Source organism: Myotis lucifugus, unplaced genomic scaffold (assembly GCF_000147115.1).
Source record: "Myotis lucifugus unplaced genomic scaffold, Myoluc2.0 scaffold_151, whole genome shotgun sequence".
NCBI lineage: Eukaryota > Metazoa > Chordata > Mammalia > Chiroptera > Vespertilionidae > Myotis > Myotis lucifugus.
Window position 1 is genome coordinate 2,884,325 of NW_005871199.1, and position 16,585 is coordinate 2,900,909.

The window sequence follows — 16,585 nt, forward strand, 5'->3', positions numbered from 1 at the left end:
GCCATCCTTCCTGTGGGCCTGGTAAGTGTGAGCCATCCCCCAGGGATGGAACTGGGGGCCTCCAGCAGGCAGAGCATGGCTGGGGGGCCAGCCAGGGTGGGTGCAGGCATCCTCATGGACTGGATTCAGTTGTAGTACCTGTGCTTCTAGAAGGTCTCCGGTCACTGTGCTGAGGGATAGGTGTCATGGGATGGAAACAGAAAAGATGACAATCTCTTCCTGTCGCCGCTTTCCTTGGGCCATGTTTTGGAATGTGCGTGTGTGGGGTGTATGTGAGAAAGAGTAAGAGTGAGACAGAGGGTGGGGGCAGTGAGATGGGGATGCAGCATGAATATGGCCAAATTCTTTCCTCAAATTCTTTGATTTAGGTTGACTGTGATTTTGCCTCTCTTATGGGGGCAGAGGCTTCAGGGAAATGCTTGTAACTCTTGGTTCTGTGGCAAAAGGGGACACTTCAGAATGGAGAAACTTTCTATTTGGAGAAACCCAGGCAGAGCAGGGGCAGGAAAACCGAACTTACAAGTGGAGATTTGGAAGAGCCAGCTCCATTCTCAGCAAGATTGCTGCCCCTCCCGCCACCCCTCACCTGAGCACTGGGGCTGCAGGGAAAGCTCAGAGCTCATGACGAAAGTAGATCTGCAGTTGATAGGCCAACCTGCTCATTTTAAAGAGGAGACAGCTGGGGCCCAGAAGGGCTAAGTGCTTGGCCCAGGAGCACACAGTGTTTCAGTGAGATATTTAAACCAAGAATATTGTCATGAGACTCCAATCCAGGGCTCACGCCATGACCTCTCACCTCCTCTCCATCATGGGCTAATGGCTTCCAGGACTTTCCTAGGACCTTACCTCTTTCTGCTATGACCTCAAACTCTTTCCTTCTTGGAGGTCAGAGATGAGGAGAGGCAAGGACGAGTCGCCAGCAGGAGGCAGAGTGGCGCCCAGCCCACCCTTGCGGAGCAGCTCTGGAGACAGAACTCTTGCAGGAAAGGAGGCTCCCAGGAGGGCCTCTCCCTGCCTCTCCCCATCACTACCCTCCCTCTGCTGCTTCTGGGGAATGACAGCTGGAGGTGGTGGGAGAGGCCCGGCCCCGGGGACGAGAGGGGCTGCTGAGGAACCAGGCACTGATTGCTTGGGAATTCCTCTACTTCCTCTCTTCAGCCACCCCGCTGACCCCTTCTGTTTTTCAGGTTGACCTGAAGCAGCTTCCAAGATGTCCCAGCAGCAACACACTCTGCCAGTGACCCTGCCCCCAGCCCTCAGCCAGGAGACCCTTAAGCCTATTCCTCCTCCTGCTGATATCCAGCAGGAGCAGGTGAAGCAGCCAACTCCACTGCCTGCCCCATGCCAGGAGGTGCCCTCTGAGCTCCCAAGGGAGGTCCCCTTGGAGCAAGGAGAGAAACACACAACTCCTGTGAAGGGGGTGCCTGAGCAAGACTGTGAGCCCCAGCCCCAGAAGCTACAGCAGCAGCAGGAGGAGCAACAGGAGCAGAAAGGGCAGCAGCAGCAAGAGGAACAGTGTGAGGACCAGGAAGCAGAAAACTTGGAGCAGCAGCTGGAGGAGACTAAAGCACAAAGGGGGCAACAGCTAAAGGAGCAGCTGGGACAGGAGAAGAAGCTCCCGGACCAGCAACTGGATGGAGAGCTAGCAAAGAGAGATGAGCAACTGGAGAAGAAAGGAGAGCAGCTGCTGGAGCACCCGGGACAGCAGGAGAAGCAGCCAGAGCCAGCAGAGCAGCTGGATGGGCAGCTCGAGCAACCTGCATGTGTCCCAGCTCCTGGCCAGGCCCAAGAGACCCACCCAGTCCAGCCACTGAAGGGAGAAGTCTTGCCCCCTGCAGAGGAGCAACAGCAAAAGCAGGAGGTGCAGTGGCCTCTCAAGCATAAGTAACCACTCCCAGATCCCAGAGGCCCTCAGGCCACCATACATAAGCGGAGAGCTGAACCAGTGGCCTCACTTACCTCAGGTCCCCCAGTCTGGATGGCCCACCTCATCTGTGAACCTGCCTGACCCTGTCCTTCTGCTTGTCTCTGTGATAGAGTGGGATGAGGGAGGGGGAAGCTATTGCCCAGCACCTACTCCTGATGACTCCAGTCCCACCCATCCCAACCTCAGGTGGCCAAGCCTCTGCCTGAGGACAGTTACTATAGCCACTCTGACGCCATCCCCAGTATTATAGCAGAATCTGTGAGTGTGTACAATGATACAGAATAAATCCTGGAAGTCTGGGATCCTGTATTCTCTTTGGCTTTTGTTTCTCTGCCTCTCACCATATTAAAAACCCATGTATGGGTCAATGGTTGCAACTGACTCTCTTGGCCAACTCCCAAAGGAGGACAGATATCTTGACCCTCCGCTAACTTTGTTCCCCAAACCACCCAAAACTTTGAATAGCCTCTAAAATGAAACCAAAAGAACACCAAAGCAAAGGAACACTTGCCAGTTTTGAAGGGGGCATAAGTTTTTCTGGTTGGGGAAGAGGATCTGGCTGTCTCAGCCCAGCACTGCCTTATCACATGGAGCACAATTTTAGCCCAAGCGGGTGGGGAGGAGGTAGAGTTCCTTCTGGGTTCTGGTCCCTTCCTGGATTTTCTCTCTGTAGAATGTCCTCATGTTTTCCAAGAGTCTTATGCACTGCCTACTTGGTTAAAGAAGATTCTAGAACACTATTAGAAGCAGAATTGGGCAAGGTGAGGAGAGGAGAAACTCCTGGGACTGGTCTTTGATGGGGAGTATGACAGTGTCACTAAAGGAAGTAAAGGCTAGGCCAGCTGAAATCATGGAAGCTAAAATGCTGAATCAGCTGGAAAAATACAAATGCAAGGTCATTGTGTCCTTTTCCCTCCCTGACATTTCTGTAGTCTTTACCACCATCAATCATTTCAGGACGTGGAGCTCTCTCTTTCCTGGGGATCACTAGCCTTTAACTATTTAACCACATCATCTCAGGCAGTTTTTCTCATTACCCGTAGGCATGAGGATAAGTCAGGGACATCCTTACAGATACTTCCATAGGCACCCAAACTCAATAGGTCTGAATGGCATTTAGCATCCCCCCCCACCCAACTCCAGCAACATTCACTATCTTTCCTCCTTAGGTATTCTCTCTCTTGAGGAACAATATTACCACTTGTGCTTTCACCTAAACCAGAGATACCATCATCATTCCTCACCCCTCTTCTCTTCTTCCCTACTCCCCACCAACGATCAAGTCCTGGCTCTCCCTACACACACCTCCCAAGCCTGGACTGAGATCATTTCTTACCAGAGCTTTTGCAAAGGCCTTCAAGTTAGTTTTCTTTATCCTCTGTCCATCCACCCATCACATAGAGGACAGTGTTCTGCTTAAAATTCTGATCTAACAGCACCACTCAGGTTAACACTTGTCAGTGGCTCTCATTACTTAAGGGACAAGAGTTAAAAGAAAGTTTGGGTAGAATGGGGGAGGGGAGGCAGGAGCTTGGGAGCAGAGGGAGAAGTGGTTAGAAACATCTGGAATATATGAAAAATTATTTTGAAGTCTTAGGTTTTGATTTTTTAATGGACCTTATAGTTTACAACAGTTTGGGATTTACAGAAAAGTCAAGGAGAGAGTATAGAGTTCCCATATACTCCACACCTAGTTTCCCTTATTAACATCTTGCATTAGTGTGGTACATTCATTATATTGATTAACAAAATAATATTGATACCTTATTGTTAACTAAATACATGGTTGCCCGGCCAGCATGGCTAGGTGGTTGAGCGTTGACCTATGAACCAGGAGGTCATGGTTCAATTCCCAGTCAGGGCATATGCCCAGGTTGTGGGCTCGGTCCCCAGTGTGGAGCATGTAGGAGGCAGCCAATCAATGATTCTCTCCCATCATGGATGTTTCTATTTCTCTCTCCCTCTCCCTTCTTCTCTGAAATCAATAAAAATATATTAAAAAATAAATAAATAAAGTACGTGGTTTATTCTGATTCCCTTGGTTGTTTTTTACCTAATGCCTCTTTCTGTTCCAGGATTCCATCAGTCACACTGTAGTTGTCTTACCTCCCTAGGTTCCTCTTGACCCTGACAGTTTCTCAGACTCTCCTTGTTTTTGGTGACCTCGACAGTTCTGAGGGGACCTGGTCAGTATTTTTTAGACTGTTCCTACATTGGGTGTGTCTGATGTTTTTCTCATGTTTAGACTGGAGTTATGGGGTTTTAGGAGGAAGAATACAGAGGTCAAGTACCATTTCAAAGCATTATATAAAGAGTACATCCTACTGACATTTATCAACTTGAGCACCTGGCTGAGGTAGTGTAAGTCGGGTGCACAGGACAATAAACATGTCCTACCTCAGCCCAGGCTACAGGGGACAACCACTATTTGGTTTCTCAGTAATGCTGCTGCCCCTTCACCAGGACACTCCTTATAACTTTAGTGAAAGGACAGTCTTCTGGGCTTTCAGAAGAACAGATTCAGTTGATGGGCTTGGTGCATATAAAAGAGCTTCATTCAAGTAAACCCACCTCTCAAACTCTATCCTATTATTAGCACTCTGCTAAAGTTCTGCATCTCTACCTCATTTAATGTGGGCCATTATTTTTCCCAAGTTCCAAAAGGCGACTCAGCAACAACAACAATAATAATAACAACAAAAATGAAATGGCCTGACCAGGTGAGGCACCATTTTGGAAGCTAAAAGGATGCATGCTACAGTTGACACAGGTGGCACTGAACCCAACTCCGCTACTTACATTCTGGCTGACCTTGGGCAAGTTGCATAATCTCTCTGATCTCTTTCTTCATGGTTTTCTGAAATTACTCAGGCTGTTATGACTAAAATGCCATAGACGGAGTGGCTTAAACATTTATTTCTCACAGTTCCGGAGGCTGGGAAGTCCAAGATCAGATGCTGGCAGATTTGTTGTCTGGTAAGAGCCTATTTCTGGTTCACACACCACTGTTCTCACTGTGTCCTCACATGGAAGAAGAGAGAAGGGGGATCTCCTACATAAGGACACTAATCCCATTCATGAGAGCTCCACCCTCATAACCTAATCACCCAAAGGTCCAACCTTCTCACATTGGGTATTAGGATCTCAACATAGAAATCTGGGGGCAGGGGAAGGGGAAATATAAACATGTAGTCCATGTCAGTGGTTAAAAGGCAGACAGACATACTGACCTTTCTCTTAACATTGGTTTGGTTATGATATAATATTTGCAAAGGACTTGACATGGGTTCTAGCTTACAGAAAGGGCTCAGCAAATGAAAGGAGTGATTCACAGAGGTCCTTTGGGATTTCAAAAGCCCCTTTTATTTTTGTTGCTGCTTTTTATTCACTGCCCTAATTGGCCCCTTAAAATAGGCTTGATTTATTTCTTATATGCCAGGCATTGTTCAAAGCATTTTGCATTTTTTAAACCCATTCAATCCTAAAAACATGGAACATAGTATAGAGTATATAATAAGTATCCTGGCTGATTTTGATTAGCTAAAGCGAACTGCTGGGGAGTGAGGAAGCCTTCTCAAAAGGACTACAACGATTAGCTTTTGGCTTATGTGTTTTTTGAAATTTTCCTAGCACGAAGGAATGAGAATACAATTCAAGCAAGAGGAATCTACAGCGGGTGTCTTACCAACTCTATAGGCTAGCCAAGAGAAAGAGCATCCAAGATGGTCTGCCAGTCTTCCAAAGTGTCTGTGCTCTCTTGCTGCTCTCTAGTGTCATGATTCGGAAGTGCAAGACAGGAAGAGATGGTGACCATCCAAGGAAGTCGGAAAAAGCAGAACTTGGGTGTCCAGGTTCCATGTGAGACACTGTCAAGGAATGGTGATGAGTAGGGTAGTGTGCAGAGATATGAGACAATGCACATGTGACTCTACTAACAATAACCATCCCCACTTATTGAGTGTTGGCCATACGTCAGTCACAGTGTCAAAGGCTTTGCGTGCATGATCTCATCTTCCTGGCTCAACAACGCCATGATGTAAGTGCAGTTATCCTCCTTACCTTAGAGACAAGCAGACTGAGATTCAGAGAGGACAGGTCATGTTCCCAAGGTCATTCCACTGGATTGAACCCAGATTATGTCTGAATCCAGAACCTATGCTCCTGCAAATGCTGTGGGGACTCCACGATGGGAAATCTCACAGGAGGTCAAGGACTCTTAGAGTGCCTTCTTGAAGAAGATGACATATGATCCAGGCTTTGAAGAACGAGGTCCAAGGGATGGATACCTCAAGAATATGGAGCAGGGTTCCAGTGGGAACAATCTGGAGGAAGGAATAGATGAGAAAATGGTGTGGGTGTGAACGGAGGGAGTGACTCAGTTTGGCTGGAGTGTGGGAAGGGGAGCGATAAAATGGAAATACAGCTGGCCTCGATACCATGTTCTGTGTTCTTCCCACCATGTTCTTCCACAAACCCACTGCTCTTGGCATGGGGTGGCTAAAATGAAATAAGAAGTGTGATTTTTTTCAACCCACATGGAAAGACAGAACCCACCAGCCCCATGTGATTCATACTGAACAGCCTGGGTTCCCCAGAGCAGGCAGGAACACTGGAGAAAGGCCAGATTATTCAGTCCAGTTGGCCTAGTCTGAGATGATACTTCTGTCTGGGAGAAAGAGAGAGGAGAAGATTCCTTCAATAAAAGACCACTTGGTACAGTGATCTTCTCTGGACCCCAAATGAGAGTATGCCATCCAAGAAGGTCATGTGTGCTCAGGTGGACAAAGAACTTACTTTTAAAACTGAGGCACTTTTCTAGAACAGCAGTGACACACAACTGCGAAGAGACTTCCACCTGGCATTGGGAAATGTACCACTGCTACCTCACTAAATTTGAAATAAAAATTTAGATTAAAAATATGCTTTCAGGTTCTGACGAGGATCCAAAATAAGGAAGGGGGTAGGAGGCTCCGCCAGTGTCTTGGCTCAGCCCACCTTCTGAGAGCAGGCAGAGTGACCTTTCTCGTGCAAAACTCAGATCAAGTCACTACCAGCTCAGACCTTCCACAGCCCGCACCCCATGGAACCCAGCCTCTGCCTCACTCCCTGAGCTCACCTGCTCTAGTCATAGATGCTCACTGAACACAGCAAGAGCAGCCCTGTCTCAGGGCCCTTGCACTTGGTTCTTGCTCTGCCTCTACCCACAGACCTTTGCATGACCATCTTGCCATCATTCAGCCCCAGATTCCACGTCTCTGCTTCAGAGAGGCCTTCTTTAACCAGGCTAGTTAAAATTATCTGTTATAGTTTTTGTCATAGCCCTCATGACTTAACTGACTTTGTGTTATTCATTTATTTGTTAGTTGTGCATGTGTATATTGTCTCTCTTCCTCCCCGTGATGTATGAGCCTGTGTGGGCCTTACTGTGCCTTGTTTGCTCTGTTCCAGAAAGTGGCTAGTGCATGGAAGGGACTCAATGAGTATTTGTTGCTGCAGACACACTGACCCTTCATAAACAGTTTTCTACGTATGGGTTGTTCTAGGTAATTCCTGCCCTTTCCCACTGATTGGGTCTCACAAAGACCTTTGAGGTACATCAAGAACAGGCCCTCATGAGTCTAGAAATTAGTCAGTGCCTTAAACTAACTCCTGGACTTCCCCTCCAGATGCCTGATCCTTAGGCTCTTTTGGACTTTTGTTAAAATGCTGGTGGCATGATAAAGTGCTTTGCTAGACAGGTAGGTAGGGAGGAGGACTTCTCTGAATGAGAGCAATAGGTAAAGTTCTTTCCCAATCAGGAAACCTCTAGGATAAAAGGGAGGGTGTCCTTGACCTCGGCTCGCCATGAGTGCATTGGGGACACAATACTGAGCAGAGTTTATCTCCTCCAGGAAGCCTTCAGTAATGCCTCCCTGCTGGTTTATGTCCTCCTCAACCTGCAACAACAGCCTCTACATAACTCTACCAAAGCACTAACTGCATATACTAAAATCATTGCTCTAGGGTCTGAGGACTTACATAGCAGAAACTATTTCTATGGATCTCTGAACCTTGGTTACGGGCACATCCCCAGTGGGGGGTGTGCAGGAGGTGGCTGATCGATGTTTCTCTCTCATCGATGTTTTTAACTTTCTATCTCTCTCCCTTCCTCCCTGTAAAAAATTAATAAAATATATTTTTAAAAAATCATTGCTCTAGGTTCTGAGGACTTACATAGCAGAAACTATTTCTATTGATCTCTGAACCCTCAGTGTCTGGTTCACTGCCTGGAACATAGTAGGTGATCACTAAATGTTGAGTGGATATAATCTTAAGGTCTGCCTGAGTGAGTTCTCTGTCTTTACACCATTCCTTTCCTCCAGTCGTTAGGTGGTCTTACCATGCAAACAGCTACTCAATGCCATTGGCATCCAAGACCACACCCCTGCATAGACCACACCCCTGCAAAGACCACAACCCTGCATAGATGCATGGGCTGTGAGGACAAGTTCCTAAGCAGCTTCACAACAAAAGGAGGAGCCCAGAGAGGTAAATCCGGGACTTGCATCATGAAGATACCATTCTATTTATGCCCTTCCCTGAAGAGAAGCAGACATATCTATAAACACAAAAGATCATCACATACGTAAGTCTATAAGTATGCGTGTGGGGGGTTGTTTGGTGTCTCTTGTTTATGTGTGTGTGTGTGTGTGTGTGTATCTATGCATGTGCACGCACACCTCTTTTTGGATAGAGGGTGAAGAATTTGTCGCCTACTATAAGTATCTCCCATAACATTCTGTTGGGACCATTCATTCAACAAGTATTTATTGGGTTTAGCGCCACATTTATTTGAGTTTGCTAGTAGGCAACCTTGGAAAACTGGTATTTGGTTGTTTTGTTCCTTAAGACTGCTATTCAATTGCTCCTAAAGCTAAAACTCCCTCAGCCACTGGTCTCATCTATGGCACAGCACAATCTCAATTCCTAGAACACTTACTTGGATCTTGTTATGTGCCTCGCTCTGTGCTAGTCTTTAGGGAGGACAATTGTGGCTCTGTCCTCCAGGGTTTCACACTATTGAGGTTAAATTGTATTCCCAAATATCTCAAGAGCCAAGAAGTACATTATACATATCCTAGTGGATGTAAGAAAAGCTAGGGAAGTGAGACAGAGTGTCTTTCTTTGGGCAGAGAAGACACACTTCTTGGAGTGAGAAGACTTAATGAAGAAGATGCATTAAAATTTTATACTTCAAGGCTATTTTTTTTCCTACTCCATATGGGACACTCAAAATATAAGAAGATACTCATTTAAAATGGAGATAGCTGACATCTCACTACATCTTCAGCTGTCCCTCTGTAATTGTCTAAACTTCATTTCCAAGAGAACTAATTTGTTTCCTAAGTTGGCTTTGACCTCCATGCTACACTGCACTTTCATTTACTCTTTTCCTCTCCAGCTCTGGGCTCCACGGTCTCTGAGGTTCTTCTATCATGTCCCTTAGCCTCCAAGTCCACCACTTGCCTCCTCCCCCACCTGAAACACATTCTGAACAACTCCCCCCCTGCCCCCGCCAAGTTTTCCATCACCAGTAGAACCTTCTTATTGGCCCCCATGAGTCTGCGCTAGGTCAGCCCTACTGTGCAACCCTGCTAACCTCCTTTCTGGACCCACAGAGGCGATGTGGAAATGCATAGGTGCAGCCCTGGTGACCCCTAGCCCATTCAGCCCAACTTGCCACAATGCTATTCTTCTCTCCTGAGCATTTTCTCCAGATCTAGTCCTCTCCTCAGAGAGTCTTATTTCTCTCTCCATAGCCTGATTCTCAGCGGAAACTATGATTCTCCATTTACACAAAAATCGAGCTCCCCTTTTGTTCACTTTTATTTTCTCCAGCTATACTCTAAGCAACTTGAGGACAGCATCATTTTACCCTGCTTCCATTCTGGACGGTACCCAACCCTGTGCTCAGCAAACACCTGGGGATTCATTTTATTTACCTAGACTTCCCTCAGAGCCTAAGAAAGGGCACTGCACATAGAGAGTCTCTTACTGAGGGTGCGTGTGTGTGTGTGTGTGTGTGTGTGTGTGTGTGTGTGTGGCAGAAAATATAGAGACATCCACCCTCATGGAATCTTGGCATAACTAAGAATTCCAGGCAATTTGCTTGTCTGGGTTCCACACACCCACTTGCTGGTATGATCCCAGTTGAAGTGAGTGTGTGGAAAAGGAGGAGGAGGAGGCAGGGATGAGGTCCTCCATTGCCTCCATCTACTTAGGACCAGCCTCCCTGCTGAGAGCAGAGGGAAGTTAGCCAGAAGCCCGGGGTCGTGGACCTGAGGCTCTGGGATCCACACTTGGGATGTTGCCTTCCATGTTCTGGGCATCGCCTTGTCTCATGCCCGTAAGTGGTGGGAGACCAGGACTCAGCCCTTCTGGCTGATTCTTTGTATCCAAAATGGAATTATATTTAAAACTGCTTATTCAATGCATTTCTCCTTAGATTTATTAAAAACCAAGGAATGATCCCATATTTTAACATAGTAAGGATGCATTTTTATATAGATAAACAGTCATATATTATAGATTTCTATATATCTGTGGCAAAAATAGATTAGACCTACTTGGGAATACTCTCCATTGCATTTGGAATATAATCTTTTTGAAACCTGCATATAATTGGACACTTTTTTAAGAGAGCTGTCGCAAAAAGCAATTCAATATTTTATACTTAAGGTCACCATAAGAATATCAAGGGAAGTTTCCATTAACACTCAGAGTGAAATTTCTTAGAATCACATGTCTTGCCACCATATCTAAATATAGTTAGATAGATGGATTAGATATCACAAATTGCACCACCAAAAAAAAAAAAACCACAAGCCAAAACAAAACAAAACAAAACACCTCTCCTTCCTTCCTCATTGCATATAAATTCTTCCAACACCCAGGCACGCAGTGTGTGTGTCTGCACATGCATTTCTCTTCCTCTCTCTCCTATGGCTCAGTTCTTTATTATGAAGGCCAACTTAGCATTTCTGTTTTCTTTAATTTAGTTTTATATTTTTTTCACTTGCCCATTTCCCAGATTCTGAACTTTATAGAAAGATAAGGAATTCTCCATTTGAAGGACCCAGATGGTTTGTAATCACTTATCATATCTTCCCTTTAATGTTCACACAAATCTAAATCTTCAAGAGGATCTTTGGTCCCCCTGGTGCTACTTGGAAACTGAGATCTCCAGCTTAATCATCCCTCCCAGGCCAGAGAAGGTACAAGCAGATGTTGTACCCTATAGACCTGAATTTTCTAGGCCAGTGGTTGTCCTTCCTTCCTCCCAGGTCACTGAAGCTTAGCAGAATGTCTTCTTGGTTGGGGGATGAGATGTCTCATAAATACTTTTTAAAATCCTTCTGGGAAGAGAAAAGTGCATCTTGTCTGCCTCTTACCTCTGCTCCTATCCCAGCAAACAGGTCTGAGCACACAGATGCCTCTGGCCTCCAACTTAAACTTGTCTGACGTAGCTTAAAGAGGGAATCACTGAAGGTTAGTTGTCTCCTTTAAGAGAATCAAGGTTAGGGCCAGACTAGATGACAACTGTTCTCTCCCTGAGGGACAAGAAATAAAACCAAAGGTCCTGGGGTCCTACTGAGGGATTGGTCTCACCAAAGACAACCCTCAAGTTCTCTGCACCGGTCTGTAACCCACTTAGGGCATAGGCTGTTCCTCAGAAACCCTTGTCTCTATTTCAGGGAGAGGGGAACCAACCATAACCATCTAGAGAGAAAGGCTTCTGGAGAAACAGGAAGCTCATCTACCTCCATCCACTATTCTGAGTTTGACTTGTTCCTCTTTCTTACCCACTAGCCAGAAAGGGACAGGTGGGTGTCATGAATTCCTGTCAGAAAGACCATGTGAGCAAAGACTTCGCAATGACAAACAGCAGTTGTCTGCCAGGAACTGCAAGCAGGTCCTTATTGATGGGCAGAAGCATGAGCCAGGGAGTGGTGAGATCAAGTTGGGAGGTAGGTGGGGCCATCATATCAGAACTTAGACTGTCCTGTTGGGAGTGGGAATAAAGAACCTATAAGAAATTCTATGTAAGAGAATAGTATGAGCTTGTTTACATTTAAAATGTGTGTATTTAAAAATTGTTTATTTTGACATAATTTCAGCCTTACAGAAAAGTATCAAAAATAGTATAAAGAATTCTTGGGTACCCTTTACACAGAATCACCCAGACTTCTCTCTCTCTCTCTCTCTCTCTCTCTCTCTCTCTCTCTCTCTCTCTCTATTTAAAGATATAGATGCATAGATAAAAATGTATGTTTAGGAAAAAGAAAATAAAACATAGATAGATATAAATATATAGGTATATGTATCTACCTATGTACATATATATAAAGCTTGTAACATATGTATGTACATACTAGAGGCCTGATGCATGAAATTTGTGCAAGAGTAGGCCTTTGCAGCCGGGATGGCTGCCTGGATCCCTCCCTCGCAGCTGCAGCGGCTGCCTCCATCTTGCAGCTGCAGCCCTGGCTTTTTCTGGAAGGTCATCTGGAAGGATGTCAGGTCTAATTAACATATTACACTTTTATTATTATAAATATGTATGTACATATATATCTATATATCTGTATTTACCTATCTGTGGGGTTTTTTTGCCTTATTTTACCTGAACATTTTGAGAGTAAATTGCAGAAGTGATTCTCTTTGCCCATAAATACCTCTGTGTATATTTCCTAAAAACTAGAAATTCTCTTACATTTGCCCTTTAAAATTATCCTTTGGCTTCTGTCTAGAAGATGGATTGCAGCTAGAGAGACTGCAGATGGGGAAATGGGAGAGGAGATCTCTTCAGCAGCCAAGGCAAGAGCTGATGAAGGCCAGACCAGACCAGGCTGGAGGCTTCCTAAAATCTCATACATGATGTGTGATATACATTACACATCCAGGTGATGCATCGATGGGACATGGTAAACGGTGGGATGTTGTCAGAGGTGGTGTCAGGTTTCTGGTCAGATCTGCTGGGCAGGTGGTAGGTGGTGATGGAGCTGTTCTCCGAAATGGGGCATGAGCAGCGGGAGGGAGGGCAAGTTTGGTTCTGGACATGGTGAGACCAATGTGCTTTGAGACACCCAGATGGAGCTATTTAAGAGGCAACTGGATGTACCACGGATCTGAAGCACAAGGCAGAGTCTGGGCTGGAAACACAGATCTGCAAGTCGTTCCTGTCAAGGTGGTCATTCGGAACACAGGAGTGAGATCCCCGGGGGAGCCAGGAGCCTGGAGGCAGCTGGCTCCCTGTTGAAACTCAATCTTTCCGGGACCTCATTCCACATCTCGGGGTCCTGTAGAACACAGTGAAGCCGTAGTCCCCTGGGGCAGCAAGTACCTCAGGATGTCCCTGTCCCTATCATGACAGTGAAACCACTGGTTACGCACATGGAAAAGCCAGGTGGCTGAGGAGCTAGCTGTAGGGGCTTTGGAGGTGAATTACTCCCTTATGCTGGTGCTTCCTAAAAGTCAGGAAGGAGACAGGCAGTTTGAAGGGGCTTATCCTTCCTGATCTGAGAGGCTGGGTAAAGGCAAGAGAAGCGTGTCTCCCTGTGTCCTGGAGAGTCAAGAAGACAGGGGTGGGGTGTGGGTGCCAACAGGCCTGGTCCTGCCATCATGGCAAAGGTCTGACTTCGCGCGGGGAGGTGGGGGTGGTGCAGGCAGGAGTGAGGAAGACTCTCCTGCTAAGATTTTGACATCAACCAAGCCTGTTTCATTTGTTGGTTTGTTTGGGTTTGGTTCAGTCGGTTTGGTTTTTGATCAGGTATCTAGAGTTCAAGTCCTCCCGCTGGCATTTTATAAAATGTGACCTCATTTAAGTCACTTCCCTTTTCCATCTCACCTTTTCCATACTTATCCATGATAAGACGGGATGCGCCACATTAATGGTACCAGATTTGGAGGTTTCACTCTGTAATCAGTAAAGAGGACCAATGTTTTATTTTACCGAGTAAGAAAAAGAGCCTTTACAACCTCCATCCCTTCTGTAAACAAAGATCACTTTAACACCAATAGCTCCGGAAAGAGCATAGTCTCAAAAAGCAAACAAAAAGTAAGACCTTCCAAAGAAATAAAACTCAGGAGCCTATACCAACCTCTGGAAAATGTAGGAACACTTCCTATTTATTTCTCTGTGGCTTGTTGGGAATGTCATCGAGTGATGACAGTCCTTGGACCAGGAATTGAGAATGTTCGCTCTGATGACTGGGCTCCTTCCTGCTCTGGCACCTGTTAGTCTAGACGCTTGCTGTCCCCTGACTAAGTCCTGCTACCAGGAAGGAGAACTGGCCTGAGGGTCCCTGGCACTTCGGCTTCTTACCCTTCTTTTCTAGTGTTCAGTGCGAACCTGGCTCCCAGCAGGGGCCACTCCCTCCTTCCATCCCTCATCATGCCGTCCTGTATCGCGGCCCAGCCTCAGCTGGCTGGGTGCCCTGCTGAGCCAGACACACATGTGGGAATAGGACCTGTTTTTCCTTTCCCTCCTCCCTGCCCTCATCTCTACATCCCTATTCTTGTCACTTAGAATCAAGACATCTCCCTCCCATTCCTTTTCTCAGTCCTCCATCCTGTGAATTCTTAGTTCCAGATCATTTTTTAAACATATAAGGCTATATTAAACACTAGAGGCCCGCTGCACGAAAATTCGTGCAAGAGTAGGCCTTCCTTCCCCTGGCTGCCGGCACCGGCTTCCCTCCAGCACGTGGGACCCAGGCTTCCTCCTCCAGCCGCCCACAGGCACCCAGGACCCGGGCTAGCTTCCCTCCGGCCCGGCTTCATCAGGAAGGACATTTGGAATGACATCCGGAAGACGTCTGGTCTAAATAGCATATTACCCTTTTATTATTATAGATGGTTATTCAATTATATACGATGGGGTTTGTCATGTGACTTTTATAGCTTTATTTCATTTTTTAAATTTATTTTTCATTACAGGTGGCATACAATATCATATTAGTTTCAGGTGTACAACAACATAGTGATTCAACATTTATATACCTTACAAAGTGGCCACTGCAATAAGTCTAGTAACCGTCTGTCACCGCACACAGTTATTATGATATTATTGACTCTCTTCCCTGTGCTGTACATTAAATCCCCATGACTTTCCTATAACTAGAAGTGGGTGCTTCTTAATCCCTGTCCCCCTTTACAGCCATCGTTCGGCCCTCGCCCCTCCAGCAACCATCAGTTTGTTCTCTGTATCTAGGAGTCTGTTTTCTTCTTTAGGTCCCACATGTAAGTGAGATCATACAGTATTTGTCTTTCTCTGTCTGACTTATTTTACTTAGCATAATACCCTGTGAATCCATCCATGTTATCACAAGTGGCAAGATTTCATTCTTTTTTTATGGTTGAGTAACATTCCATACATATCACATCTTTTTGGTCCACTTGCCCATCGATGGACATCTTGGTTACTTCCATAGCTTGGCTGCTGAGAACAATACTGCAGTGAGTCAAGGTCATTTTTAACCCTGTGCTTCCCTTTCCACCTCTATTGCTGCCATCTTAGCTCTGGTCCTTATCATTTCTTCTCTCCCAATACCTCGCCCTGCCTCCATCCTACCCACCCTCTCCCCTTCTCCCAGCTCACTGTGCGCACTGCTGCCAAGCCAGTCTTCAAACACCCTCGTTCAGTCTGTCCCTCTTTTGACTCCCAGTCCCCATGGGCAAATCATACTGTGTTTACACCTGGGAAGGGCCTTAGGGATTATCATGTCTTACAAAGTAAAAAATCTGAACCTCAGAAAGAAGGCACCAGTGGTCCAAAAGCACACAGATAATTGTTTCTAGATCCAGAAGGCTAACCAGGCCTTCTAAATATAAGCCAATGCCTATCTATATCCCTATGCCAACCAATAGAATTTTTAAAATTTAGAGGGGTAAGGTTGGGTTGGGGGGGGGGGTGGAGGAGATCTGTAATATTGTCAAATATATATATATATGGTTCCATAAAGGGCTACTTCTGCACTGTTTGAAGCAAGAACTGTACCAAGTGCCAAGACACAAAGGAAGCCAATGTTTCTGCACCAATGGGCCCACAGTCTCAGAGCTTGTCATGTCCTCCTCGATGCGTGACTGGCAACACCAGCCTGGCCCAGCAGGGTAACCACTCCTCTGAGCTCCTGTGCTACCCTGTCCCATCCCATGCCTCAGGTCCTGACTCATGGCGTCTGCCTCGCAGCTCCAGTGCCTCTGTCACAATCCCCAAGGACACCGGAGTGATGCCTGCATAGTGTGGCCATCAGTTAACTCATGAGTTTTATGTTAAATCCATTGATCTCTCTTTGCATGAGCCCTAATCACTTAGGGCAGTCTTTTTGTGGTGGAATCAGCTACTTCAAGAATGCATCACTTCTACAACCAGAGGACAGAAGAGAAATAGTCAACCTGAGAGCCACCAATGAAACCAAATGCTCCTCTGGGCATTTGGGTGGCATTATTCATTGGCTTCAATCCCCCAAGAAGATCATAGGCTCCTTGAGGGCTGAGTCTGTGTGGCACTCAGTTCCCCAGCACCCAGAGTACCTGGCGGGGGTCGGCTTTCTGTGCATGGGATGACGGACTAGGTCCCTGGGAAGCTCAGCTCCTGCCCTGCTACCCAGCTAGGCC

At 46.2% G+C, this 16,585-nt stretch overlaps 1 protein-coding gene across 1 annotated transcript; it reads left to right on the forward strand.

The window, feature by feature from the left end:
* The first annotated feature begins 1,210 nt into the window (after positions 1–1,210).
* On the forward strand, positions 1,211–1,888 carry LOC106698223 (involucrin). Its single transcript, XM_014461124.1, has one exon. It carries the CDS (start codon positions 1,211–1,213, stop codon positions 1,886–1,888), a length of 678 nt encoding a protein of 225 aa, XP_014316610.1.
* Positions 1,889–16,585: the final 14,697 nt, after the last annotated feature.